Source organism: Varanus komodoensis, unplaced genomic scaffold, assembly GCF_004798865.1.
Source record: "Varanus komodoensis strain SLA01 unplaced genomic scaffold, ASM479886v1 scaffold49, whole genome shotgun sequence".
Taxonomy (NCBI): domain Eukaryota; kingdom Metazoa; phylum Chordata; class Lepidosauria; order Squamata; family Varanidae; genus Varanus; species Varanus komodoensis.
The window spans coordinates 579,424-607,406 of record NW_025336072.1 but is presented as its reverse complement, the minus strand read 5'-3'; the positions used below and the strand labels follow the sequence as shown (position 1 = coordinate 607,406).

At 40.6% G+C, this 27,983-nt stretch overlaps 1 protein-coding gene across 1 annotated transcript; it reads right to left on the bottom strand.

Moving 5' to 3' along the window:
- Positions 1 to 257: 257 nt before the first annotated feature.
- LOC123031117 (CUB and zona pellucida-like domain-containing protein 1) lies at positions 258 to 27,571 on the bottom strand. The gene is made up of 16 exons (XM_044445608.1): positions 27,214 to 27,571; positions 25,994 to 26,020; positions 25,400 to 25,720; positions 23,848 to 23,877; positions 21,813 to 21,988; positions 19,513 to 19,898; positions 17,513 to 17,752; positions 13,674 to 13,765; positions 12,568 to 12,724; positions 10,054 to 10,268; positions 7,268 to 7,421; positions 5,414 to 5,634; positions 3,393 to 3,565; positions 2,108 to 2,493; positions 999 to 1,267; positions 258 to 430 (listed from the first exon to the last, which is right to left on the bottom strand). Exons 1-16 carry the CDS (start codon positions 27,569 to 27,571, stop codon positions 258 to 260), a joined length of 3,378 nt encoding a protein of 1,125 aa, XP_044301543.1.
- Between the last annotated feature and the right edge of the window lie 412 nt (positions 27,572 to 27,983).

Below are 27,983 nucleotides of genomic sequence, written 5' to 3'. Positions count from 1 at the left end.
TTGATAAGCCTCTCCAGGATGGAGCATGGGAGCAGGAAACTTTCCATTAATGTCTTTAAATTTATTTACCTTAATTTTCACAGCACAGACTTAGTGTCCCTGTAACCTACAGCAAATACCTCTGTAAGGTTACACACTCCAGTTTATTTATTTGAAATAAGTAATACTTTAAGGAAAGATGTATGAAAATACACTATCCCAGTGAATGTCTACATAAGCCTGTGATCCGAACTGAAGCAGCCAACTGGAGATCCTTGTTAAGAGCTCTGCAGTTTCTGGTATCTGTATCCTGCTTTTTGACTGATGAAATGTTTTGCGACCAGGCCTGCCAGAAGGACAACATTCATGGCCAACACAGCGAATGTAAGAAGGTACAGGTTGTTGGATTGTGTGTTCTGGCTTTCTTCAGGATAAACTTGAACGGAAGAGTCTGAACATAGGAAGCAGAAGATAAATGAAGGGTTCATATGAGGTCACAGCAAATCTTGGCTGTACACCAACACTTAATTTTTAAAAATCTGAATAATCATCAGCAATACTTCCCATTCACTTTCATTGCCTTGTTAGGATTGATTTGGAATATGTGGTGAAAAAGCAACACTGGTTACCTGATCTTGACCTGGTTTGCATGGTCAAAGACTGGTTTGCAGTGTGTGCCAGCAGCTATTGTGAATATGCAAAATGAGTTGCATGAACCTGTGGCAAACGTGAACCTGGGCAGGGTGGCTTGCTGCCATGGGTAACAGGCTGGCCAGAACCTGTGGACCATTCTTAAATTCTGAAATGGCTTCTTAACCATAGCAACATACCATCTTGTACATTCACATGCCATGATAAGGTGCAGCCCACCTACCCAGAGCAGCTTGAATATTCACTATGTTGAGTGTAGGTCCATTACTTTGGCTGAAATAAGTCATGGTGCTGGCATTGACTGTGCACTTTCTTTCAAAATCATGTTAATTGTTATTCACAAAAGTGATCTTTTGCACATTACCTACCTGAGCGACCTGTAGAACTGTGGTCTCTCTTTAGGCGGATAGGTCCAACTATAGCATCTCCTTTCCATTTGTAGGATGAAATCTCTCTCTTTTTCCGAGAGACGCAGCCTTGGGTGCAGCGTGTGCCGGTATTGGTGCTATCACAAATCAAAACCTCACAGCGGAGGTAAACAGATGGGTCATTCTGCAGGAATCTGAAGGAACTGAACCTGAACCTCCCATAATGTTCAAGGACTGGATAGGCCCCGTAAGTATCATCTTTCGCACATCTGTAACAGAACATTCAGGTTGTTTGACAATGATCAGCATTAGCCTGTGCTCTTTCCCAGTAGCAATAGATATTTACCCGAAATTAAGTTACATTGTACAGGTTCAAAAAACAGTATTTTAAATGAAGGACATATATAAAGCAAATTTACTGTGTGATACTGATGCTGGTGCACTTAACTGCTGATGCACATAAATGCTGGGGCCAGAGCTAGTTACTAGCCTAATTTAGCATCATGTTATAAAATATGGGTGGTCAACCTATGTCCCTGAGGATGTTTTGCCCTACAACTCCCTCACAGTTAGCTATGCTGATTAGAACTGATAGCTGTAGTCCAAAAATCTGAAGGGATACATTTTGCCCACTGCTATTATAAAAGAGTCTGCTAGGCCATAATGTCCTTCTACCTTAATTCTTTAATGCTTGTATGCAGAGATAAATTATTTTCAGCAATTCATCTCAATTATTCATAACTGAATATTTCAAGCCCTAAAGCTGTACATTCAGGATAATTCTTTAGTACCTCCACCCATTTGGTGGTGCAGTTGGGGAGATGGGTGCAGCTGCAAGTGGGTTCTAGATTCACCTAACCTTTTCCCTAACCTAGTACCAGTCCTATCTGTACACGTCTCTAACTCATATCAGTTACATGCCTGTGGAGATGCTGCATCCTATCTCCATAACAGCCCCTTTCCCCCAGCCTCTCGTCTGAACGACCTTGCTTTTGCTTTGCCTTCTTCCTACAGTCAAATTGCTATTCCCACCATTCAGTTCTGTGTATTATAGTCCATCTATGATTATATCAATGCGAAAACATATATTGAAAAGTTAAATTACTCACCCATGTCTGACTAACTCGTATTTTGGTGATCCCAGATCGGAGTGTGGTGATGCTGTGCAAGTATCCACAAACACCAACAGATTGGCATCAGTGGAATGTAGGCTGACTTGCACATAGAGAGTCTGGTTTAAATCTACATAGTATGGATAATTCACTATCGGTTTGGAGAAAGAACTGGATTCGTAAAATGACATGCTTAGGTTGTATCTACCAGTAGAACTTGTGTTTTGCACAATGTCTCTTTCTGTTATGTACATGACTTCTGCAGTTGAATTGTTTTCCATTATACATTTCACGACAATTTCAATATCTTTTTTACGGGTGATCACAGCTCCTTTTGAGGATGCAGTGACAGCATTAATGTAAGAGATGGTGTTATTTTCACTCTGTACAAGATAAAATTAAAATGTGATTATCTTCCACTTTGGGGAAAAAGAGTATGTTCTAAAAATCGTAAGTATTTTATGGGCCTTAAGTTTAAGAATCTCATACTTAAATTAACAATAGTGCCAAAGATTTCATATCCTTGCATTATTTAGACATGTATTTTGTTAAATGATTAAAACATGGCCTGGCCTTTTCAGTTTAATTTTTTTTGTGTTGAGCAATTTCTACATTTGAAGACAAAGACGTTCTCTAGAAAAGCAGCATTTGTATCTTATAAAAACAACAAAAAATAAATTTGCTAACAAATTGAAGTGGTTCATTGTAAACAATGAAAACTATCACAATAATAAACAGCCACCACAGTAAATTTCGCCCTTAGTCTCTAAACATCAGAAATCTATGCACATGGACTTGGATCTTAGATCCTGTTAATTTCATAGTTACTGTTGCGAATATTCTTGGGTGTGCACCTTAACAGTTGCCAACATATTTTCAGTACTTATGAAAATGAACAAATAGTGACATTCATGTTTCCCAAGTATCTTCATGGTGTTGTTCATCATATACTTTCTTACTATCTACCTGCATGATTCTGATTTTTTTCCAAGCAGTCATAACTGAGTTATTTGTGGCGGGAAGGGGAGACAGATTGTGAGAGAAAAGTCTGAAGAGAAATGGAAAAGATCTCTGGCTAATTTGTGTAAGAATGCAATTTCCAGAATTTGGTAGGATTTAATCATGGAATCAGACAAGAAAGGCTCAAATCTGAGGACAGTAGGCTGAAGTGGCAGAACACAGATAAGAAGGAAACAAGACTAGGGGGAGACTAGGAGCTTGAAGGAAAGGGTCATAGCACTCTGAATTGGATTGGTTTCAAGTTTGGTTTACTAATTTTTACCTTTTTAATTGTTCCACAACTCTTGAGTGGGAAATGAAATACCAGTGGGTTTAACGCAATAGGTCTGCAGGAAGGGTCGATGAGCGACCAGTCGTTTTCATTATAGCCAAATGAATCCATGAAAGCCTTTCTGATAGTAACTGTCATCATGTCTGAAGAACAACTTAGGGATGCTGACAATAGGGAAAAAAGGTAAGCAGAAAAAGGAATAATGGTGTTTACAATACAAACTGTGTCCCCCACCAGCACCCGTCTCTCGGGCATTGCCTTTTTCATTCCTTTGGGTACTAGCGCTTCCTCCTTTTCAGTGACAAAACATACATTGTTACAGCTTCAATGTAGAATGAAAGCCCATTCCTCCAAAAAAGGACATATAAATACTTTCTGAAGTTTTTAGTTTAAATAAGAATTGTGAGCCGAATATATTTATTTTATTTTTATTTATTTTATTTAGAAAATGTCTATGCCGCCCCATTTGCCGAAGCCTCGGGGCGGCTCACAAAACATCAATTAAAATATAATACACTATGAGTGCGGGGGAGGAGTATGACATCCAAAAAGGATATTGGAAGGCTAGAAAAGGGTATAAAAGGGCAAACACAGTAATCAAGAGGATAGAACAAATCTTTCAGGAGGAATTTGTTTTAAATGGCTAGGCCTCTTCAGCTAAGAAAACACTGGTAAGAGGGAACATGATATGGGTAAAATTATGCATACTGTGAAAGAGTGGAGAAGTTTTTCTTCTCATCACATAATACTCCAATATATAATGCTATGACAATCATGTCCTGCATTTGGGCTTTCCAGGGGTTTTTGGCTTGCTGGATTAATCCAAAATGCCTTTGGCTTAATCCAGGATGGCTCTTCTTATGTTTCTGTTGATAACAATTAGTAGCGGAGTTAAATAAACTGTTCAATAGAACAGAAAGTACAGGAGCCATCTATTAAGTTGCAGGGGACTCTCCTGCAACTTTTGAAAAGTTCTCTCATCTGCAAACGTGCTTATTTTTAATTATGTGCATGTCATTCTTGTGATGCAAAGCCATCAGAGTATTTATTGTTTCTTTCTCTCATGCTTCTTGAGAAATCTTCCTATCTACCTCTTAAAATAAACCACACTTCTTTTTTCTTTCCCTTTTTCCTTCTTTCCTTCCTTTCAAATTTATAGGCCTCTGAATAGTCTAACAGGGTTCTCTAGAACTGTCTTTAGAATGTCTTTCGTGACAGAGTTCTGCTTGTTGACTGACAGTTGCTTTGTTTAGTATGAAAACTTCAGACTTTTTTGGATGAACTATCTTTATGTGATCCAGGGCTGTGACTATTGCATAGTTTCATAATGGTGGCACAATGGAATGCCTGAAGAATGCAAGGCATGGTGTACAAGTTAATATTCCCATAGGAATTGCTACTAACCATCTTACCTACTTTATGCAAGTCATTAATCATAATGCACACTTCATCTTCATTATAGATGGATTATAAGTAGAACTGAAATGAAATTCTGGCACAAACTGGGCATAATCCTTCCCTATATAAGGCAACAGTGTCTATATGCAGGGGCATCCTATAGGGCACAAGACTTGTGAGAAATGGTTCCAAGTTTGTTTCTGTAAATGGTTTTGCAACTGTATCTTGAAATAACTACTTTCTGGAACAGTTTTCAAAGTCATTACAATAGTCGATCCTGTATATTACCAGAGCACAGATAACTGTGGCCAGACTATGGTTGTGTAACTAATAACTAGAGGATTGGGAATCCTGAGCTGTGCATGGGTTATCCATGCACGTGTACATAAGAATTTTGGCTTTGCAGTCTTAAGGAATATGAAAAAGAACACCTGGATGAATTGCCTGCTGTTTTTCAGAGGCTAGGGAAGATGGAGTGAGCAAATTCCTCTATGCCTTATTGTACATCTTGTATCATAGACAGCAAGAAGATCATGCAATTTCTTCTGTGTAATTGATCTTCAGCATTTCAACAGACAGAAAATGGTCAAATATACTAGACAAATAATACTTACTGTTGGGTTCTCCTACTGGTATTGGTATACTTGTGTAGCGAGCGGAAAAGCCCCTGTATGAATTGGCATAATCCGTAGACAACACAACAGTCATAACGTTGGAAGAAGACTGGAACATTGGGGCCGTGCGACCACACACTTTTTTGATTAAGCCGGAGTCTGTCGTTGCACCATCATAGATGGCCAGAAAATCAAATCTACAATCCTGATCTATTTCTAGACTAGAAGCACAGAGGAAAAGTAATTTAATGGCCAATTTGTATATTTTATTTATTTATTTATTTATTCGATTTATATCCTGCCTTTTTCCTACAAAGGGCTCAAGGCAGCTTACATCATTCTCCTCCTCCATCTTATTATGTTTCTTCCTATCTTTTCTCCAATTATAAAACAAGTATAAGTACACATAGTGTATATGCATGATGGTATAGTTATTGGTACCCACGTGCGTTTCTTCTCACAGCAACCCTATGAAATAATTTAAGCTAAGAAAGAGGGGCTGGCACAAGGCCACCCATTATGAGATGCCTGACTGAGTAGAGATTTGGACCCTGATCAAGTCTGAAATGTTCATCACTACATCACACTAGCTCTGTCCAGGCATTCTGCTTATGTTCAGAATCAGGAGGGTGGGCATTTTGCATGTGTTCACTTTGTCCCTTCTTTGCTGTCCCTGTTGTCTGCAGTGAGATCTCTCTACTCATGGAGGCCCCCTGTGCAATTTAGAAGCCCAGACAATCAGGAGTTCTAAATCACTCAGCAAGCCTGCATGGGTAAAAAGGGACTCCACTGTAGACGTTTGCCCTCCAACTCACGCTGTTCCCCCCTTGTGTGTTGATCCTGCAAACAAGTAGAATGCTTGAACAGGGCTACTGGCTCTCAAAGGGCTCCTTCACCCACTGAAAGGGCTTGATCATTATAGAATGATTTGATCAATGCTCTATTTGGTCACTTTTACTTTTGTAATACATTGGATATTTCTCTCTCTGCTATATTGTGATAGGGTAGTAACAGTAATAGCAACACTGGATTGATTATAGACATGAAAGCAATGGAGGGGGAATTTCAACTCTCCCCTCCTTGATGTGATCCTAAAGAAAATCCCTCCTTTGAAGCAGCAGCTTGCACTGGGAGGTGCTTCCCCACTGGTACCTCTCCCCTGCAAATGATTATTTACATTTCTTAATGTCCTGCTTGTAAAATTTTATAGTTTAACTATTTATAAATGTATCGTTGTTTACTGGCCCAAATAGTGCCCCCAAGGTGACTAAGGCACAATCCTATGCCTATTTAGACAGAAGAAAACGCTACAATTCCCAGCATTCCCCAGCCAGCCATGCATAGGATTGCACCCTTGCAGTTAAAACTGCTGTAGTAAACTAAAAGCTGTGTTTCATATCACATTCATTTTTTCCTGCAGTGAAAGGCTGATACCTGACATTGGGGACAAAGGACATGTGCCAGCCCTCATCTTCATGACCTGCTTGGAAGGGAGATCTGACTGGCCAGCATTAGAATTAGAAGCTGTAATTGAATGATCCAGCAAGACATTTAGGAAACCAAAATGGCAGAAAGTGACACTTGCACCCCCGTCCTCCTCATTCTGAAACCCTCTCCAAGGCATGGTGGGCCTCAGTGGCTAAAATTGTACCTTACATGCATTCATCTTTAGGATTTCAGTAATTCATCACACAATCTTGTACATTTTTTAACAGGAAGCCTTATAACAAACTCCTTATAACAAAATTGTATAACAGTTTTGGGAGTATTTTTGCTTGTTAATCTATACAGTCTCACACAGCCGCTAAATGAATCTGTAATCTAAAAAAAGTATGTAGACTCAAATATACTTACAAAATTTCATTAAAAGTTAAATTTATCTTGGAATTTGCTTCTGTTTGTATGTGCCAGACACAGTAGGCAAATTCTGGGTGTGACTGGGGGTAGTTGGGGCTGGTGAATACTCCATCTGGTCCAGTAAGGAAGCCCCCACAGTTCTTAATGTTGGCTTTAAGAGAAAGTTGTCATATTCTGTTTAAAGACTACATCAGTGAGCAGAAATAACAGTAGTAATCCTTGGGTTCCCCCAAATTATCTGCTTACTCTTCGGTCCAGCTCCACCTTCAGCCAGTGCAGGATTCAAGCACTTCTTGGAGGCCATGCCATCTGCCCTGCTCTTTAATCCTAAGGGAGCAAACTGCTGTAGCTAATGTGAAGGGGGAAAGGCTAGACTTCATGGGGACTCATTTAAGTCCTTTTAGCTTGGGATCACCTGTCCTGGATGTCACAAACCCAGAAATCAAACTGATGATGACACTGCAATCAGTGCAGAACAACTTCCTCATACCCGCTGCCTCCCAGCAGCTTCTCCAGAAGGAACTGTATTCTCATGTGTTACTTGTATTTAGGATAAAGTCTCCTTCCTTAACTGCAACCAACACTGGCCTTCATCTTTTTGCTCAGTCCAAAGTGGACTAACAACACCTGGGCAGCCCAACAGTAATTTCAAATGAAGATAAGTTAGGAGGCAGCACAGAGGCTAGTGACTACCTGGTCAGTACACAGGTCACCATAGCATAGTCCTTGCTACTGTACTTCTCTACTAGTGAGATACATTGTTTTTCTGCTTACATCACAGCCATTACCATATTTTTCGCTCTATAAGACGCACTTTTTCCCCCTCAAAAGTAAGGGGAAATGTCTGTGCGTCTTATAGAGCAAATGTGTGTGCGCCTGACGCCCAGGACACTGCCGGCCCGCCTGTACCACGTGGCACCACCTGGCCGGCACGCGCTGCTCCGCCCCCGCCCTCGCCCTCCGGCTCAGGTGAGAGCTGTGCCACTCAGGGGGAGCGGTGTGGAGGAGGAGGAGCCGCGGGCTTTAACCCGCCAGCTGCATGGAGAGATGGACTGCTCACCCCCACCGCCCGGGAAGACCTGCCATGGAGGAGGAGGAGCTGTGGGCTTTAACCCACCGGCCGCACGGAGAGACGGACTGCTCACCCCCACCGCCCGGGAAGACCTGCCACTGCGCCGCCCGGAAGACCACTGCCAGCACGCTGCCAGCCTGGCTGCACCATATGGCACCACCTGGCCGGCACGTGCTCAGCGCGCCCTGCTCCACCCCCGCCCCCTCCGGCTCAGGTGAGAGCTGTTAATCACAGGTCGGTGTGTGTTTTCAAATGGCAACCCGTCTTTTAATGAAGCCCGTGGGGAAGTGATGGGGAATGTGCCTGTGATTATCAGGAAGCTTTCCATGGATCCCTCCTCTAAAAACTAGGTGCGTCTTATGGTCAGGTGTGTCTTATAGAGCGAAAAATACGGTATTTCTCAAGTTCATCTATGCATATAAATTAGCATATGGAATTTTCAAACTGCAAATCCATGTTCTCTTTTATGTTTTTTGAGAGGCACTTAATCTTTTTTGTGATGTGTAACTAGCCACCCTACCTTAATGGTGTGGGATCTACTGTATCATGGCAGGTTCCCAGACTGTTTCAGCAATGTAGGAACTACCAGTTTACATGGCAGAATGATGCTAAGTGTGCCAGTGAATCTTTGTTGCCACATAAGCTAGACATTTTTACTTTATGTGGCAATGGAAGAAGCATCTTACACCACTGAAATAATGTAGGACTAGCTGTAAGCTTCAGCATCCTCCACCATAGCTGCCTTGGGTTCTTTGTAAGATGAAGGAAGGCAGGGCGGAAATGTAATGGAACATGAATGCAAGTACAAATACACCCATGCAAATACATACAGTAATTCAGCAGCCATGGGAAAGTCTCTCCAATCTGGGAGTGGACATGCATGTTGTATGCAGACTTCCTCGACTGGATGCTCAAGCTTGAAACCATCTTAGATAAACTTCTGTAGAGTCTGTGTGAGATGTCCTGGAAGTGTTTTCTGCCAACTGTCACTGCCTCCACAGGGTCAGCAAGCAGAGGACCCAGGAGCAACATATTTGGGGCAATATATGGAACATTTCACTTGTTACCATGAGACAAGCCCCCAGAGTGCTGATGTTTAGATGGCTTCTTAAAACACTTCACACAGGCTTTCCCTGAAGTGTGGTCCAGCCAGCTCTGGTTTGGAGCATATCGCAGAATGTGCACTCTCACTTATTATCTAACTCAGATTATTAATATTAATTTAATGTAACATAGTATTTTATTGTTACATGTTATTGTTCTGGCATTACTGCATTGTATGTTTCCCACTTTAATACGTCTGTGAAAGCAGTATATACATTTGTGTAATAAAAATAAAATGAATACTCTTACTGTATCCCAAATTTGGCACTCCTAATTTATGTTCCAAAGTTATTCCCTGAGGCAGATATTTTAGAAAACATTATAAACAGTTTAGACATTTGAAATGGGGTAAATCAAGAAGGTTGATCTATCCATTTTGTGGAGTCATATGATCTCTCACAGCAATTTGGGGAAAATGTCACTAATTTGAGAACAACTGTAACAACCGCTTAGGTTTTTTACACTTCACAGTGCTGCAAATTATTTAAACATAAATAGGGCGTTTAAAAAAGAAATTTGATTAGCTTTCAAGTATAAGCTTCATTTCTTCCCAGAACAGTGATTTATGAGTGGCTACCTGAAGGAAGTGTGTCTGATGATGACTTACCTAACTGTGGGGTAATGAAGTAATAAAAAGCAAAGATGCTTCTTGTGAAAGCTGTTGAGTCGGTTGATATGCGAAAAGTTATGCTTCCGAAGGATGACTGAAATACTGGAACGGAGTTGTGGTTATTGCAAACTCGCCCCAGGAGACTTGCGTTTGTTGAAGGGCCATCATATACTTCAATATTTTCTCTGTTACATGTAGATGAAGGATTAAATCTAGGAGAAATAATACCTTCCTAGTTATTATATGTACTAGTATGGCAATGGATCTCACTTAGATTTATAAATTTGCACCTTACCGTGCAATCATGTCTATACTTGTCTACTAAAAAGTAAGTCCGACAGAGTTCAACAGTCCCAGATAAATGCATATAGGATTGCAATCTTAAGCAATTAACATTAACATTATCAAAGACACAGATTGAGGTCCTAGGGAACTAGGTCCTTTTTCTCTAGTATCTCATTATCATTGAACAACACATTTTAATGTTCTATTCTATGCCTCTTTTAAATGTCTGTTCAGTTTCAAAAGTGGTTATCCAAATGGCATGGAGAACTGCTGTCTGAGCAATACAAATCCAAACTTGGATACAGAAAGTCATGCACGCAAGCTGGACCTCTGCCATTGGCTAAGAATCCCTGTGTGAATGCAGGGTAGTATTGATGTGTCTCATGAAATAACTGAGGTGAAACATTGTACTTTGCATTAGAGATTAGAGTGAAAGCACAATTTTAGACAAAATTGGCAATGAGGAATTCAAGGAGATCATATACTCTTGACCACGAGACACCTGTTTAGCATGTTAATCTGGTTTGTTTTTTGGACCCCAGCCATATCCTTCAGAATTTCTCATCTGTTCTTTCCTACAATTAAAAATACTGGAATACTGGAACAAAAAACAAACAAACAAAAATACTGGAATGGGGTGGGGTGGGGGGAACCCTAAGAGATTCCAGGGTAGGCTTTAAATAACAAGAATAACTACTCAGATGACCGCCTAGAGTGCTTTCCAAGCAAATGTAAAAAAATAATGGAGGAAAAAAGCTATCTATAGCTACTAGTCCTTATGGCAATATATTAGCTCCCCAGTGAGAAGCAACATGCACCTGAAGACGAGTTGCTGAGGAACAGGAGGGTATTACTGGGCTGTTTGTGGACATGTGTTCCCCAGTGTGCTGTAGATTCACATCTTCTGTGAAATGTTATGGTGTTCACTGAAACATGCTGTGGAATTGGTCTCTCTTGTTGTCGCTTGGAATGAATGAGATGGTGGAATAAAATTTCAGAGGTCTTTCAATATAATGTGAAGCGTGAAAAGATAGGAGAAAGGAGTAGAGTGGTGATGCTGGTGGAAATGGACCTTCCTTTCCATATCTTTCTATGGCAAGTCCTTCCAGCTCCCTAAAAATACTACACAGAGAGTTAGCATATTCTGCTGAACAGAGTGAACTTGGGTGTGGAAAGGAGGGACAAAATCCTCAAAGAATGGGTAGGAGGACCTTCCATGAACAGATCCTATCCTCTTGAAGAAAGCAGATCCTGGAAGTGAAAAAGCAATTCATCTGTTGTGTGTCTAATTTCTTGTTCAATAGAGCAGGCAATAAAGGGGTCACACACTCATTTTACAGACATATTTCAGCAGTGTTTAAAGTTTCATTTCTACAAATCTTCTTAGAAGAGTTTTACCTTGCTGACTCACACATTAGAATTAAGGCTGAAAACAAAGGCTAGCTGTTTAATTTTTCCACTGAGATTGACATCCATCTCTGCCTATCTCAACCTTGACAAGATTATTTTCAAAGTCAAGCTCCATCTGCTCTATTTCTGCCAGAGTTTACTCTTTTTTAGCCATTACTGAAGAGTATACATTGTTCAGAATTTCTGTATTAATATATGCAATATTTGTGTGCCTGCTGAAATGCTTGCATTTTAGACCTATACAGCCATTGTCAAAAGTGCCTTTGTGTCCATTTTAGAAATGCGTGCATTTTTCACTGCACATTTTTTCAAATGTGTGGATGTGTTTAATGCATTTTTTTTTCTTTTGTGAGAAGTTTGGCAAGCGGGAAAATGTATGGATTTCCTGCTGCAAATTGCCATTGGGCCCAGGAGGCTTGGATCTGTAGAAAACAAGCAAACACAACATCCACAATGGAACAAATTTAACAGGTATCCCTAGATAATGTTTCCATCACAAAAAGATGGACAATGATTAGATCTATGATGATTTTTTTAGGTCAACACCATTTGTGTATAAATCTTTCAATGTATGATTGAAAATCCCTATTTCTACTTCAATAAAATCTAGCAATATTTAACTAAAATAACTTTCTTTGTCATCTTCCTGTCTTTTCCTTTTGTTTGTTGGATCACCTAAACCAGTCTTTTCCAAGCATACCTGTGCAAATCTACCTCCATGTCAACAGAAACTTCTTACACATAGTTATTGCAACTTAATAATCTCCAAATACCTTTAGTACTATATTGTCCAAAACCCATTTAAAGAATACTCACTGGAAATAAGAAAAGATTAGCCGGATCGTTTGGTTTCCTTTATTCTCAGTTGCATTCAGCTCTCTCTGTACTTGCCAGATGCAATTTGCATTTGCATCAAGAGTAATTGGCAGAGCTTTATAGTCAGTCTTCAGTTTTGTTCCACATTTTATATCACCTGCTTTTTTGAAAATTACCAAATTTATTACACTCATGGGGATTTTATGGATCCATCTTGACCCAAAACAACTAGAAGCCAATCACCAATAACAGCATTCACAGAAGTGTTGAAAATCTGTTTAACTCTTTGATTTGCAGATATTACTATACTATATTTTGGAAGAGAGAACAAAACAGGAGTACTTGCAGCCTTGTGGCTTTTGCCTCTAAACAAATGGTTATGGGCTACTGCAGTCAAGTATATCCTTGGCTGAAGAATGGTACACTCCTTCTATCTGGGATGCTACTGAGCACCAAAAGCACAGCTTTGGAAGAGATGCACATGGAACGGTGTGAGAGAAAGGAGACACCTGCCTAGCCAGCCAGATCAGCCGAATCAACTCTGGCAATCAATGGGACCACAGATATCACAGCCAGGTCACCCTCACATCCCAGTCAAGTATAATTTAAGCTGCTTTTCCTGCCCCTGGGGTAACTTCTTCACTCTCCAAATTGACAAATAATTTTAGATTTTTATGGGTTTTGTGAAACATGGGACCATATATGACTAGCCCTGAAAATTTAAAATGATGGTTCTGTCTCAATGGTATTTTTAACTACAAATAAATAAATCCATAAATCATAGCACTTAAATTTGCCATAGGAGTATACATATCAATTGGTTGCAACAAAAACAAATATTCTTATGCTGCTTTAAAGATTAATAAATGTATTAGGACATAAACCTGCTAGCCAAAGTAAAGTATTAACATATTCACGATAAAAGCAGGGAAAATTAATCACACACTTTAATCAATCCCAGTGAAATCAGCTGGAATCAAATGCCTAAGATGCAAGTCCAATCTTTATATTTTAATATTTTAAGCAGATATTGTGATTTAAAAGCAATTGCATATTAATTATTAGTAGTTTTAAATTGTTAATAAAGTGCATTCTTGTCTTCATACCTTGGAATTCTACCAGGCCATTTTCAGAGAGAGTCAAACCAAAGAAAAGTGCCAGGAAAAGACATTCTCTGAATGCCCTCATTTTGATGCAACTGGATTGATACACTTTCAGGTCCTTTTATAATGCAACACATTCAGTAATCATCCCAGTCCACCTAATTCTATGATAGTTTGCGTAATCTTTGGAAATGTTTGCAGTGCTTCAAACTCAGAGGTAGATACACATGGGAAACCCACAGGTGTAATTGAATGTTCCACGTATTTGTTCAGTGAGTGGGTCTAGCAGTTCGTAGCTTCCGCTCCAAATCCATTATTAATCCTTGTCCTAACAAACCAAAGTGTACAGAACTTGAGTAGAATATAGTGGGGTACTTACATCCCTACTGATTCCCTCCTACAGCTTATGGGTTCTGCCAGTTCCATTGCACAAGCATTACCTACCACTTGTACAATCTATACAAGTGTGCAGATTTAGCACTTCCCAGGGAAAACTTCAAAATGAGCATAAAGGCTAATTTCCAGAATTGGGCAGGCTGATGAAAAGCCCTTATACAAGCTCCAACAACCTGCCTCCTTCCAGAAATGGGTGTATGCATTTGTTTCGGATTGCCCTAGCAGAGTTAAATGGCCATGTGCAAGCAGGGTGTTCTGCTTGCACAGTGCACTTGCTGAGATGGAAGAGGCATATGTGTTCCACTGGAATCGGCTCTGGAATTTCATGGCTGCATGAAATTCTGATAAGAGCATACGATAAGCCATGCTGGATAACATGTTCCATCTAATCCAGCATTTCATTCACACATTAGCAAACCACTGCCCACATAATCCCACAAGCAGGATTCAAGTGTAAAAGCATCCTCCTGCCCGAATTGCCCAGCATCAGGTGTTCATAGGCACAATGGCTCTGATGTTTGAGGATTGGACCACCATCTCCCATATGAAGCTACCTATCTGCTCAGGTAAGCATCTTTCTGGCTTTTCTGTCATGGCACCCCAACTATGGAATTCTCCAGCCAGATACATTCACCTGGCACTAAGCTTGCACTCTTTTCACTATCTGATTGCAATTATCGTGGTGTTTTCTCGAGAATTCTAAAGCAAGTAATATTGTCTTTCATTGTTACATGCATTCCTGTTTACTGCTTTTACTGTCACTAGTCTGCATATTTTAGATCGCAGGTTGCATTGCCTGAACATGAATTAATTGCAATGAACAGAGATAACCTTGTGAATATGGGGGGGGGCACTATGTGTATACTGAGTGTCATGTGTCCCCAAAGCATTAAAGGGATGAGATAATTGATGCTTATTCTGCACTTCCCATTAGTTGTAAAGAAAAAAGTCCCCCAGCAGTACTACCACCACTTGCAATGTAGCAAGAATGTGACATAAGAGCCAACCCACAGGGTCACAATAGATCAAGTGCAGCTGCCGGGTGCCTTCTGCATGACGGAACTCCAGGCAAGAGGACATGGAAGCTCATGGGAGGGTGCCATGCTGCCTTGGGAAGGTCCTCGCCTGACAGAGGGCTGGAAAATATTTATTAAGCTACTTTCCCATTTTATGAGACTAACCATCACAGCACTTCTGGCACTGCCAAATGTGGCATTCTTTATGTACATAGACTGTCAACGTGGCAAGATGTTCACATGCATTGCAGTGCCATCCACTGCCCTTGCAGGAATAATAATCTTAGTGTAAAATATGAAGTTCTAGTTTTAGTTCTGAAATATGAAGTAGCAAGAAGGTGAAGGGGATATTTAGTTTTCAAAACGTAGCAAAAACATATGTAAAATCAGAGATAACAAATATCCTGAAAAAAGGAAAAAGAAAGGATCAAGAGGAGCAAATTAAGATAGAATTAAAGAAGCAAGAAGAATGTTGAGATGGGAAAGAGTCTGTTATGTCAGCAAAGCTATTTTGCATGGAAAATGGTATTTTCCATGGCACCAACAAATATGACCACCGTAACAACAGGTGTGATATTACACAAGCTCTGAACTGCACTGCAATAGATAACATACAGTGTTTGTGTGCACACATGCTTATGTGGATATCCATAAGGAAATGCTCAAGGTGATCTGATGTGAAAAAGAACTTTCTGATTAGAAGCATGCAGCTGTATAAATAAAAGAAGTGCCCCAGGAAAAGCTGGCATTCAGCCACATATGATTGAACTGCATCGCATGTGAACAACTTTGGCCTCTACCCGTCTCAGGGGTCACTTTGCCATTTTGTTTCCTGTTTCCTGGCTTTATTTCTTACACACTTAGTGCTGGAAGTTCCCATACTGGGCCAGCAGTGAGTATTCCATGAATAGATTTTGTTCACATACTGGTCTGTCTGGTTCCCATATTTAGAATGAGGGAAAACACAATCTGTCAGTTCAGATTCTGGCTTCATTTTTGTGGATGATCAGTCTGGAACTGTTTTCTCTCCAGCAATTTTCAGAATTGCCCCGGCTTTCTGCTTGTTGAAGACTGAACAGAATTTTACAAGCTGATCACTACTGGAGTGATTTGTGCATTGGATGAAAGTTGCTTTTGTTGAACGTCTGTGATCAGCTGATTTCTGTCCCTCCTTAAATGGCATCACATTCACCCTTATATGAGTGTGCTTGGCCTATAAGAGCTTCTGAGGAGGCCCTTCTCTTGGTCCCATCACCCTCACAGGTACTTTGCAGGGGGGACTGTGGGAGGGGGTCTTCTCAGTGGCAGCCCCAAAACTCTAGAACTCCCTTCCCAGGATGGCAGCTTCACTGCAAGGTTGCTAACAGCAGACAAAAAACCTTTTGTTCCAGCAGGCATTTGGGAATGGTATCAGCCAGTGAGTTTGCACTGGATTAATTTTAGCTTTTATACTAATCGTATTTTTTAATTTGGGTATTTGTTCACTTTTAATATTTAAATTAATTGTATTTTAACTTTTGTATATTTTTCAGAAGATTTAACTGTATGAGTTTTAAATTGCGAGCTTGCCTTGAGTCCCAATCACTGGGAGTAGGTGGAATAAATATCATTATTACTAGTATTGACTTTATAAAGTCAACACTATGTGAACTTTTTCTTCACATAGTGGAAGTATCTTCTTAGTGCACTACCATGTGAGAAGAACTGACATTTGCCACATCAGTACATCCCCAAGATACAACAGATATTAAGTATCTGCTGCTTTTCAGAAGGGCAAGTTAACCATGCCTTTGATAGCCAATACGGTTAGAATGTTGGCCTGAGGCTTGGTAGATTAAGGTTCTAGTCCTTACTCAGCCATGAAGCTCACTGGGTAACTTTGGGCCCGTCACTCACTCTTAGCCTATCCTACCTTATAAGGTTGTTGTAAGGATAAAATGGAGAACAGGAGGATAATGTGAGCCATCTTGGGTTCTTTGTAGGAAAAATGGGGGACAGGAAGGAAGGAAGGAAGGAAGGAAGGAAGGAAGGAAGGAAGGGCAGGTAAAAACCTCATTAATGTGACAACAAATGGAAAAAAATCTGTCCCAATGTAATTAGACACACAGAAACATGCATACTTTCCCCAGCTAGCTTTATTCATTTCTTAATTGCGAGAATGCTGATGACTCAAGCAAAGGTTTTACAGACTGTTCATACCCAAACAAAATATTCCAGAATATAGGAATGACAAAAGCATGCATTCTAGCGCCTGTTATTGGCAATGATTCTGTGGACCCCAAATGAAGAAGTGCCTATCTGATTGAATAATTTATCAAATGCCTCATCAAATGAATTTCTCTAAACTGATTTACTATGCAAGTTTCCTCACGCTACTTGGCTGGCATCACTTAGCAGTCATTACATTACGGACTCATGTCTTCAGCTTACTGGAGCTGAAAAGACCCAAGGACTTGCACATGTTCTTGTCCAGAGGATGCTTCCCTCTTGCTCCGAGGTAGACAGCCTTTATAGCATCGAGCCGCAGGGTCGGCTGCATTGCACACCACTATTTTGCACTGTACATAAACATTGGAATATTTGCTAAGAGACTGGAAGGGTTTAAATGTGATGTGGATGCTCCTTCTCTTCCTGGAAAAATAACCGATGTAGGTAGCATCTTTTACACATCTGAAAGAAAAAGAAGACATGCCATCATGCATTTATTTATTTTATTTATTAAAACATTTCTATGCCGCCCCATTCGCCGAAGCCTCGGGGCGGCTCACAACATAAAATATAATACAAAAATAACAATATAAAACTAACAATATAAAATAAATAACAGTATAATAGAAGTCACCCTGGCATCAGACAAGAACTTCGGTAAACTTTGTCACAAACTATAAACATTGAAAGCAGTGCTTTTGACCCATCCGCCAATGGGTTAATTTTGTCTGACAACCCAGTCACATGGTCCATGTGATCAGGGTGGCTGCAGAAGGACCCTGTGGCCTCTTGCAGCTGCCAAACATGCTTCGTGCGTGCCAGCAGATCTCCACACCACTGCCGCTTGCTGCATCCTTTCGACTCAGGTGCCCTGGCTTGACTGGGGTGAGCAGCACTCACACGTAACCCAACAACCCATGTGTCATTTGAGAGTTGCCGTTGATCCCCAAGAAGCCATGTTGGATAGCTTGATTGGACACAGCAAGCCATGCCAGTGTGGGTAATTAGGGAAATCCAGCTGCCACACACCCAGCATATCCAGCAGCTGCAACAAGCCACAGTGCAAGCCAGGCCAAGAAAACTGGAAGAAACACTAAGAGAAGAAAGCATTTTTGATCATGGCTTTTGAAAAAAAATGCCTTTGAAAAGATATTACAGCAGATGTGGGATTTAATAGCATACACCCCCTTTCCCTTTCCCTGCCCCTGCTCTTGCCCCTTTCTTTCTTTTTGCAGTGCTCCAGGAATGTAAAAAAATGAGATAGAATAAAAAGAGGAAGAAAATTCTGTATGGTAGGAAAAAAACCTCTGAAGAAAAGCAAAGTAAGAGCATTTTGGATTGATTATTCTTCAAGGGCACACTTCAAGTTGCAGATTATAATTTTGTGTACTAATCACAGCAGTTGTTCATTAAGTGTGACACCACAATACATGGCTGGTGGGCTCTTTAACTGGTGCTTTCTCATCACCCATAACCATAATAGAGATGCAAAATGTATCTATTATTTGGATTGTATCATTTTAGAAAATGAATGTTTAAAAACAGTAAGTACTCATTATTTTAGGCATCCATTTCCACTCTCTAAATTCATTATACTGGGAATGCAACTAATTCAGACTTTGAGCACTAGGTGCCTTTCAGTTCATTTGGATAAAATGAATTGGCATGTTTTACGTATGCGTGGGGGAAAATGCCTAGGTGCAATAAGATTCTTGAAACAGAGGGGTACAAGAAATCAGGAAGGTACAAAAATACATGAAGTAAAAATAATTGCTCTTGAGTCCAAGAAGAACATGTAGAACTACAGAGACTTTCTTCTGCTCACCCTTTAACCAGCTTCCAGATGCTGAAGTTAACAATGCACGGGATGGTCAGAAGGACCTGAGCCTCTGTGCCATGAACAGGGAAATATGGAGATAAAGCTAGTATCTAGCAGAAAGACTAAGGAGCTAAGCCAAAACAAAAGGAATCCAGAGGAAGTTGTAACAGTCAGACCTGGCCAAGTAGAAAAATGGAATATGCACTGCAGAGGTGTATGGTATGAAGGGATACACAAAAAAATGTTTGGAGGCCTGGCAAGACAGATCCAAAAGAACAGTAGGAGAGCACAATTAAACTAAAGCTACTCCCTGCCTATATACCTAAGACAAACGTGGGATAATGATTGTCATTGTATAAATTACAAGCAAACACTAATTTGTTAGTGTTTTTAAGCTCCTTACCCCTTATGTATGATGGCATAGCTCTCAGTTCTGGAGTTATAACTGTTAGGAGAAACAATACATGTGTCTGTGAATAACATCAGTTCCGGGTTTAAACTATAGAGATTGGCTTGGAGAAGTAACTTGTTGTCCATATTCACATTCACAAAGTAGGGCAAATTATTCACTGGGCGCAACAAGGAAGGCGAGTCATAAAATACAAATTTCATATGGACATGTTTATCTTGCGGTGGGCCTCCATTTGTGAGCTCATCAGACTCATCCACATTGTACATCACTTCCTTCCTTGTCCTGCACTCCATTTTGCAAGTGAAATGAAACTGAGGCTTTACGCCAATCCCAGAGCTCTTGACAGTATTGAAGAAACTGATGGTGTCTGCAGCATTCTGTTAAAGCATTAGACAAAGGTATTAGAAATATGGTAAGTTATCAGAAGCATTATCAGACCGAAGTATGATAAATTCAAAATCGCCAAGAAAAGCATTCAGTGTTCCTGATCACTAAATAGACTAGTGGGAAGAGAGCTGATGGACTGGAAGACATCTTGCTATGGATGGATTTATAGCAGTGTAGGGATAGAAATCTCCATGGCTGTTGCCTCAGATGGAAGGGACAGGGCATGACAGTTTCCCCATCTGCCCCTCATGACCCTGCATCACCCTCAGCTGACCGTGGGCTGGGGAAAAGAAAGTCATCTTAGTTTTTGCCTGAGGCAGGAAAAATGTATTTGCTGGCCCTGAACCCACCTGTAGTGTTCCACAAATGGTGGGTCATGGGAGGCCAAGGGATCGTGAACTGTCTTTTCCTGCTAACATAATCCCAAAGAAGACCCAAAGTTACACCAGCTTTGGGGCTGCCAAAGTTAATTACACCCCTTTACTTTTAATGGAGGGGGGAAATACAAGCAAAACAAAAAACATCTGTCCACAAAGAAACAAGAAACAACTCGCCACCCAAGCTGCTGTGGGCTCCAAAGCACCAGATGCAATTGGGGCGCCACCTAGCACTCAAGTACTTAGGGCTGCTCTGTGACTTGTATTAGCTGCAACAGTCTGATTTCTCCTTTACTGTTTTCTGTGTCGGGAGTTCTGAATCCCTCTGAAATCTTGGTGTAATTGCCTGGCATGGCAGATGCTCTGAAAACGCAGACTGTAGTCTGGAGATTACAACGCAGATGATGAGATAGCTGTGCCATTATTGTTTGTGGTCTATGAATACAAGATGGAAGCAGTAGGTGCACAGCCCTCTTTTAAAATCCTGCCAATCTCTATGGAGCAGAAGAGGGAGCTGAATCCAGTACTCTGCTTCTCCTTCTGATGGATAGGTTTTCAGGTTTTGCAACTGGTATGTGTGCATATCCACCTTGTAAGCCGCCTTGAGACTCCACTAGTAGGCAGCATATAAATGGAAGTATAAATAAACAAGTCAGTATCTCCAACTGCTGATCTGAAAGGGGGCACTGTATTCTCAGCACCTGCTTGTAGGCAGGGCTCCCCATTGTACTGTAAATACCTGCATAGGGGTATGCTAAGGCAATGCTTTCCTGCATCTAGCTGGAAGCAGAATTAAAACTGTACAGCACTTGATATTATACTGTACTGTCCAAGAATTCCCATCTCCTTGGCCAAGATCCTTCTGAATTATTTCCTCAGAATCAGGTTTAATTTAGTAGACAACTTCAATTCAGTAAACAACTTTTTAATTCAGCAGAAAACTTCCTTGCAACTTTAAATAGACTGTGACAATATATCACTTGGAAAATGCTGTCTGTATTCACCCAGAAAATTATGTCCAGTAATAATGAGGTTGACTAACACTATATTATTCATACTAACTTGATTCTATGAATATTCTACCCATGTCAGCTGGTTCAGATGATCATACCTAGACAATATGCCAGGTTATGAACGAACCTCAAGGGCACCCATGCAGCCCCTTGGCTCCCTTCTGCGGTAGGAACAAACAAACCAGGAAGTCTTCCATTGCTCATCATTTCTCAGTTTGGATCAAACATAAAATTGTAAGTACTGGAGGAGGTTTGTGCACTTGCTTTTGGGAAGATTTGTTTGTGCTGGAGGGAATGACTGTTCATGCAGTTTTGAAAGCAATCCTGGAAATTAACAGAAATGATGATAGCCAGTGCAGCTGGCTGGTGGTTCCTGGTTGCTTTTAGAGCCATTACATCTCTATTGCACAAACCGTTGCTGCTACTAGAGCACAGGCCAAAAGGATGTTGCCCTTACAGCTATCGAAGCAAATGTATATAACTGTGACTAATGATCAGGCATATTCTTTCTTACCTGCTGTCTTGTTCCACAGCCATCATATGGTATATGAAATATATAATGACTGCTTGTAACTACTGGTTTACAGGCAGGATCAGTCATGTACAGTCTACATTCGGAGCAGCCCTTTGAAGTGAGATATTCTTTTGCAATAACTGTCTTCATGTGGTCCTTCAAACACGAAAGTGTAACTAGATAGAAAGGCAAAGCAGGATCAGGATACATAGGCAAATAATATAACATTGTGATTTGCATATATACTCATCTGCTAAAAGAAACATTCTCATAGTACTACAAATTCCTATTATGCATTCATTTCATTTTCTCTTACTTCATTTCTGTACTGCCCAATAGCAAGCTCTCTACAAAGATTTAAATCTTTAAAAACATTATTAAAATCACATGCATAACAAGTAATAAACTTACAGTATGCAGGCATGCATGCACACACAAACACGCATATTTAAAAAACAAATACTAACATAGCAGAATAAATAAAAATTGAAGACCTGATTAAAACCTTATCATATGCTATTAGGTGATAAAGAAATGAATGAATGAATGCCTGAAAGGAGGAGGAGCTCTTAATCTGACACCAAAAAGATAATAATGTTGACACCAGGTTGGCCTCATTAAAGAGCTTATTCCAACCTTCTGAGCCTTCCTTGGTACAGGCAGCTGGAGGAGGACCTTAGATGATGAATGTCACAGTCATGCCAATCCTTAGATTAGTTTGTGCTTAGATTGTTTTTCAGTTGAAATTATTTACAGGATTGTATTGATATTGTTCGGCCTTAGTACTCATAGTAGCACAATTCCTCTGCAGTTAATGCAGAGGTATGTCCCACTGTGTTCAGTAGGGTTTACTTCCAGGAACATGTGCATAGTATGAGTAAAGGAACGAGGTGGTGGATGACTATGAGACATGATTGTTCAAATATCCAAATGGTTCAGCTTCATGTCAGTGTACTCCTAGGTTAGGGGAGAAAAATCTGTGACTTTCCAAAAATTGCTGAACTGTAACTCCCAGTATTCTCAGCTACCAGAGCCAGTGATATGGGATAATGGAATCTGTAGTTCAACAACTTGCATTGAATTTGGAGAGGCAACCGTGTGCTGAGCACCTCTTTGGAAGCATGGGTTATCATCCAGTTAGGGCAATCTTTCCCAACTTAATACTTTCAAGAAGTTTTGGACTACAACTCCCATCATCATGGACTACTGAATCATGCTGAATAAGGCTGATAGTAGTCCTAACATCTGGGAGTCACCAAGCCGGGGAAGGCTGGGCTAGGTTTCTCCAAGTAGTGCTACCTGCAGCACAGTTCTCCTTTCACAAACCAGGGAGAGGAAGCACTTCCTGCCTGGACTCCTCTTCATTTTTCGTTTATCTGTTTAGTTGCCGGAAGAACTGCAGGCAATGGCACCGGCAACAAGGAAGTGGCGGCAACTCACGTAGGCCTGAGCTCCTAATGCTCTCCTGAACTACGCGCTAAAGACACGCAGGCTGCATTTCAGTTGCTCCTGAGAGTTGATTGATTTTGTTGCAGGTGAGCCACGGACATTGTTAAGATACGGGAAATGAACCCAGTGCCAGGAAACTGACCCCTGCTGAACCTCCATGGCCAGACTCGGGTGTGCAGCTTCTCTACAGTCAGAGGAAGCAACAGCTGCTAAGCAGGTAGGAGTCCTGTGCTGCTGGGCGGCTCCTTCCTACTTTCCTAGAGGATGTGTTCTTACCAGGGCTAAATCTCAACTGGTAGAATCATGGTACTTTTTCCATACTTCACCATGGCCTCAAGCAGCAGTGACTGGAAAGGAGGTGAAATACTCCCTCCTTCTCTACTGGCTGTTGTGGCTTGCCCTTGGTAAAATTATGGATGGATTCCAGGAGCATTCATAGCAGCAGCTTGTTGAGTGGATAGCATTTTGTGATTGAAGACAGAAATACAATGGTCCAAACGTTCTGATGAGATGCCAAAGACCCTTTTGATGTTTCAAGTAAAATGCTTTAAAATGCATTCATTAATCAAAAGCAACAAGCATTTACCGGGATCTGTGTTTGTATCAATTGCAGGAGCTATAAAAGAAAGATAATAGAAGTCAGCAATGATTATTAGTACATTTATATCCCACAGCTCATACAGTCTTCCTTCAGAACAGGAAGGGACTGGGAAATTCAGAACCTCATGAAATTGGAACATGAGTGAACTTGTTATCGCCAAGGGAGAGGAACAGACCAGACACACAGTTTCTGTTTTGTGGCAGCCACATGTGTGCCATTATACCAGTTTGCTCCGAATTCTTATCTATGACCCAATCTAGATTTATTTAAAATTTACTGATTTACATAATGAGCTACAAAATAGACATATAATTTAAACAGTAATAACATGCATATATAAATTATTTGTATAGAACAAAAATAATTACCAGCTGTAGTGACCATCCTGGGGCCAACTGGAGGAAGAAATTACATTGCATTATATGGTTAGATGGAATTACTTCTAATGTGGCACAAATCTTGAAATACCATTATGGTATTTATTTTGAGTTTTACACCACATACACTTATTGAAAACCCAGTAGCAAACATGAACATGAGAATCTACTTTAAAAATGTAGTCCTGTGCATATGTAGACAGAAAAGACCTACAATTTTTACCTGGCTGGGGCATGAGAGCTGCAGACAGTTTTTCTGCCTGAAGATGTAGAGTTGTGCCTTAAATGTCTACACACTCAGAACTAGGATATTTTTAAGGAGAAGAGATGCCCCCTACTAGCTAGAGAAGTTGTTTCTATAAGCTTGGGTGGAGTTCATAATATTTGGTTTGGAAATCCAAAATTTAGTCACTTATACCACTCACCTCAAATACAAAAGGAACATCTTATCCCTGAGAGTACTTCTCTGGCTTGGATCTGAATCCAAACTAGGGAGAATGTCAACTTTATCTTCCTCAACTTCCTTTCTTCTACTCATTTCTGAAGCCAAAGCACAGATCATTTGACAGTTTCAAGAAACTGTAAATATATCATTTATAGATAAATGTTATTTTGTAAGGACTCCAGTGGGGGTCTCTTTCAATGGCTTTCATGAATCAGATCTTGAATGTCAAAATGTGGATCTGCTTCAGAGTGTAAGCTGCCTTAAAATGAGTCAGACCACTGATCTATCCAGTTCAGCATTTTTGCCTATACCAATTGCCAGTGGATCCCAAGGGTTTCAGATGAAAGTCTTTCTCAGACCTGTCTAGAGATAGCTGGGATTCTCTGCCCACAAAACCCCACAACCTGACAACAGGCTATATTTTTGGTGATATGCTAGCTACTCCGCTAAGAAGCTGCACCTAGTATGGAAAATCATTAGGTGACACATGCAACATGGATAAAAAACCACTGTAAGCAATAGAGAAGTGATTTGTACAGTCACTGAGGCCAAATGAGAAGTGATTTGGACAAGGTCAGGTATGGCAGAGCATTCTCCCCTTTAAATGCATGTTTGAAACAATTGGAAGTCAGAAACTCTTACATATCTACTGGAAGTCATTCAGAGATCTACCAAAAGATCCTAATCTACATTATCAGAGGCAATCCAAGAGTACCTGAGCAGATAACACCAGCATCTTCTCTGTGGATGCAGTTGTGTATCCCCCATCCTCTATGGGCGCACTGGCTCAAGTAACCTTCGTTCCCAGTGCAGGATACATCATCCAGGAAAATACCACCTGAGCCCGGACCAAATTGAGCATTTCCTGGTGCTGAAAGAGCATCTCCACAGCCGAGCTGCCGGCACACAACACGTGCATGATTCATGCCCCACAGATCATCACAGACTGTGCCCCATCTTCCATTGTGAAATACTTCAAGCCGTCCTTCACATCTGTTTCTTCCACCAACAAGTTTCACAGAGCCTTCTGAGACAGCTAAAAGAGAAGCAACCGTTGCTACTGGTGCATGTGCATTTCAGTTTAGGTGCCATTCCATCCTTCCCTGGTGTAATGCCCTCCAGTTGTTCAGAACTACAGTTCCCTGAATTCTGACCATTATCCATGCTGGCTAGGACTGATGAGAAGTTCAGTGCAAAGGTTGGGGAAGGCTGGGCTTATTCGGCTTATTCTTATCACCTATTCTACAACATTACCCACTGAAAACTAGAATTTAGGATTATGTCATGGAGTAATCATGCCATCTCTTACCTGTTGAAGGAATATTCTGGGGTTTTTCTTGAAAAGAAAGAAGGAAGGGGAAAAAGTAAGTGGTATATATAAAAAAGTAAAAAGTATGTATCAGCTAGATTGATACTTAATTTCACCAAAATCAAAATTGATAATGGAACACTTGATTTAATATGTAGTAGAAGACACTCATCAAGAAAAGTGGTTTATATGCATCTCAAGAATAATTCTTCTATTAATAAGTCAGAAGAAAGAATGAGATGATATTGCAATAAATTAAATTTCTGTTCCAGTTAGGTTGCAAGCCACCTACCTGGGAGACACTTAGCTTGGAGTAAATCTTACTAAACTCAATGGGTCTTAATTCCAAATAGATGTGCATAGAATAGTACCGCTCAAAGTGTTATTTTTATGATTAACTTTCTAACCTGTAGGGCATCTGTTTCAAGGAGGATTGTTGTAAACAACCCCACAGTGGTTAACAGTGATATGCACTTTATTTCCATTTATGGTACAATCAAAAGTGTGATTGCACATATTATCCAACCAAGGAATAAGTCATGCCAACTAACCTAATTTTGACTGGATCACCACCCAAATGGACAGAGGAAATGTCGTGGACATAATTTACCTAGTTGTAAAGCCTTCAACACAGTGCCCTACAACATCCTAATAAATAAATTAGCAAAATGTGGGCTTGACAGAACTACTATTAGGTGGATCCACAACTGGCTTCAAAGTAGGTCAGAGAGAGTGATCAACAATGTTAGCTTCTCATCCTGGAGAGAAGTTATGAGTGGGCTACCCCAGATTTCAGTCTTGGGAACTGTACTCTTCAACATCTTTATTAATGATCTTGTTGAAGAGATCTGGGAACATTGATTAAATTTGCAGACTATACTAAACTGGGTGGAATAGCTAACATGCTGGAAGACAAAAAGATGATCTAAGGATCTTATTTTGTTATGTTATCTAAGTTCCAAGAACTTATCTTGGAACCTAGATAAGCTTGAACACTGGGCAGAAAACAAAGGAATTAAATTCAGGGACAAATGCCAAGTCATCTACCTAGGGAAAAATGATCAGCTGCATTGATACAAGATGGGGAACACTTGGCTCACCAGACTATAAGTCAAAGGGACCTTGGAGTTCATTTAGGCATAATCCTAGCTAACTGAGCATAGGATTGCAAGCTTAGATCAAGATAATAATGGATCTACCATTCAGCAATCCAAGAGTACCTGCGCAGATAACACCAGCATCTTCTCTGTGGATGCAGTTGTGTATCCCCCATCCTCTATGGGCGCACTGGCTCAAGTAACCTTCGTTCCCAGTGCAGGATACATCATCCAGAAAAATATCACCTGAGCCCGGACCAAATTGAGCATTTCCTGGTGCTAAAAGAGCATCTCCACAGCCGAGCTGCCGGCACACAACACGTGCATGATTCATGCCCCACAGATCATCACAGACTGTGCCCCATCTTCCATTGTGAAATACTTCAAGCCGTCCTTCACATCTGTTTCTTCCATCAACGAGTTTTACTGCGCCTTCAGAGAGGTAAAGGAGAGAGCAACCGTTGCTACTGGTGGATCGCATTCTATGCAAGTTATATATCATGTGCATTTCAGTTTAGCTGCTATTCCATCCTTCCCTGGAGTGCTTCCTTCCAGGTGTTCAGAAGTACAATTCCTTGAATTTCTGACCATTAGCTATGTGAAATATGTCCTAGTTATTATTACAGAGAAAAACTTCAAGCTGTCCCTCACACCTGTTTCTTCCTTTGGCAAGTTGTATAGCCCCATCTTAGAAAGCTGGGAAAGAAACACCGGTTGGCAGTGGCTAATCAAGTTCTATACAAATTGCACATCATTTGCATTTAGATCCATGGACTACTTCCGGTCCAAGCCCTCTATGATAAGTGTATTATATGTTGGGTTGTATCTAGGATCTGCTTCCCATTGGTGGAAAAGTCCAGCTCATGGAAGGTGTGCCCACCTGATTTTCAGGG

Excerpts from the sequence above, each read along its gene's own strand:
- LOC123031117 (XM_044445608.1), bottom strand. The coding sequence starts at position 27,571 with ATGCGATCCACCAGTAGCAACGGTTGCTCTCTCCTTTACCTCTCTGAA. Across the intron at positions 21,989-23,847 it reads TGATACAAACACAGATCCCG|TTACACTTTCGTGTTTGAAG; the intron begins GTAAATGCTTGT and ends CTTTCTATCTAG. Across the intron at positions 3,566-5,413 it reads ACCAGTAGGAGAACCCAACA|CATCCCTAAGTTGTTCTTCA; the intron begins GTAAGTATTATT and ends CCCTATTGTCAG.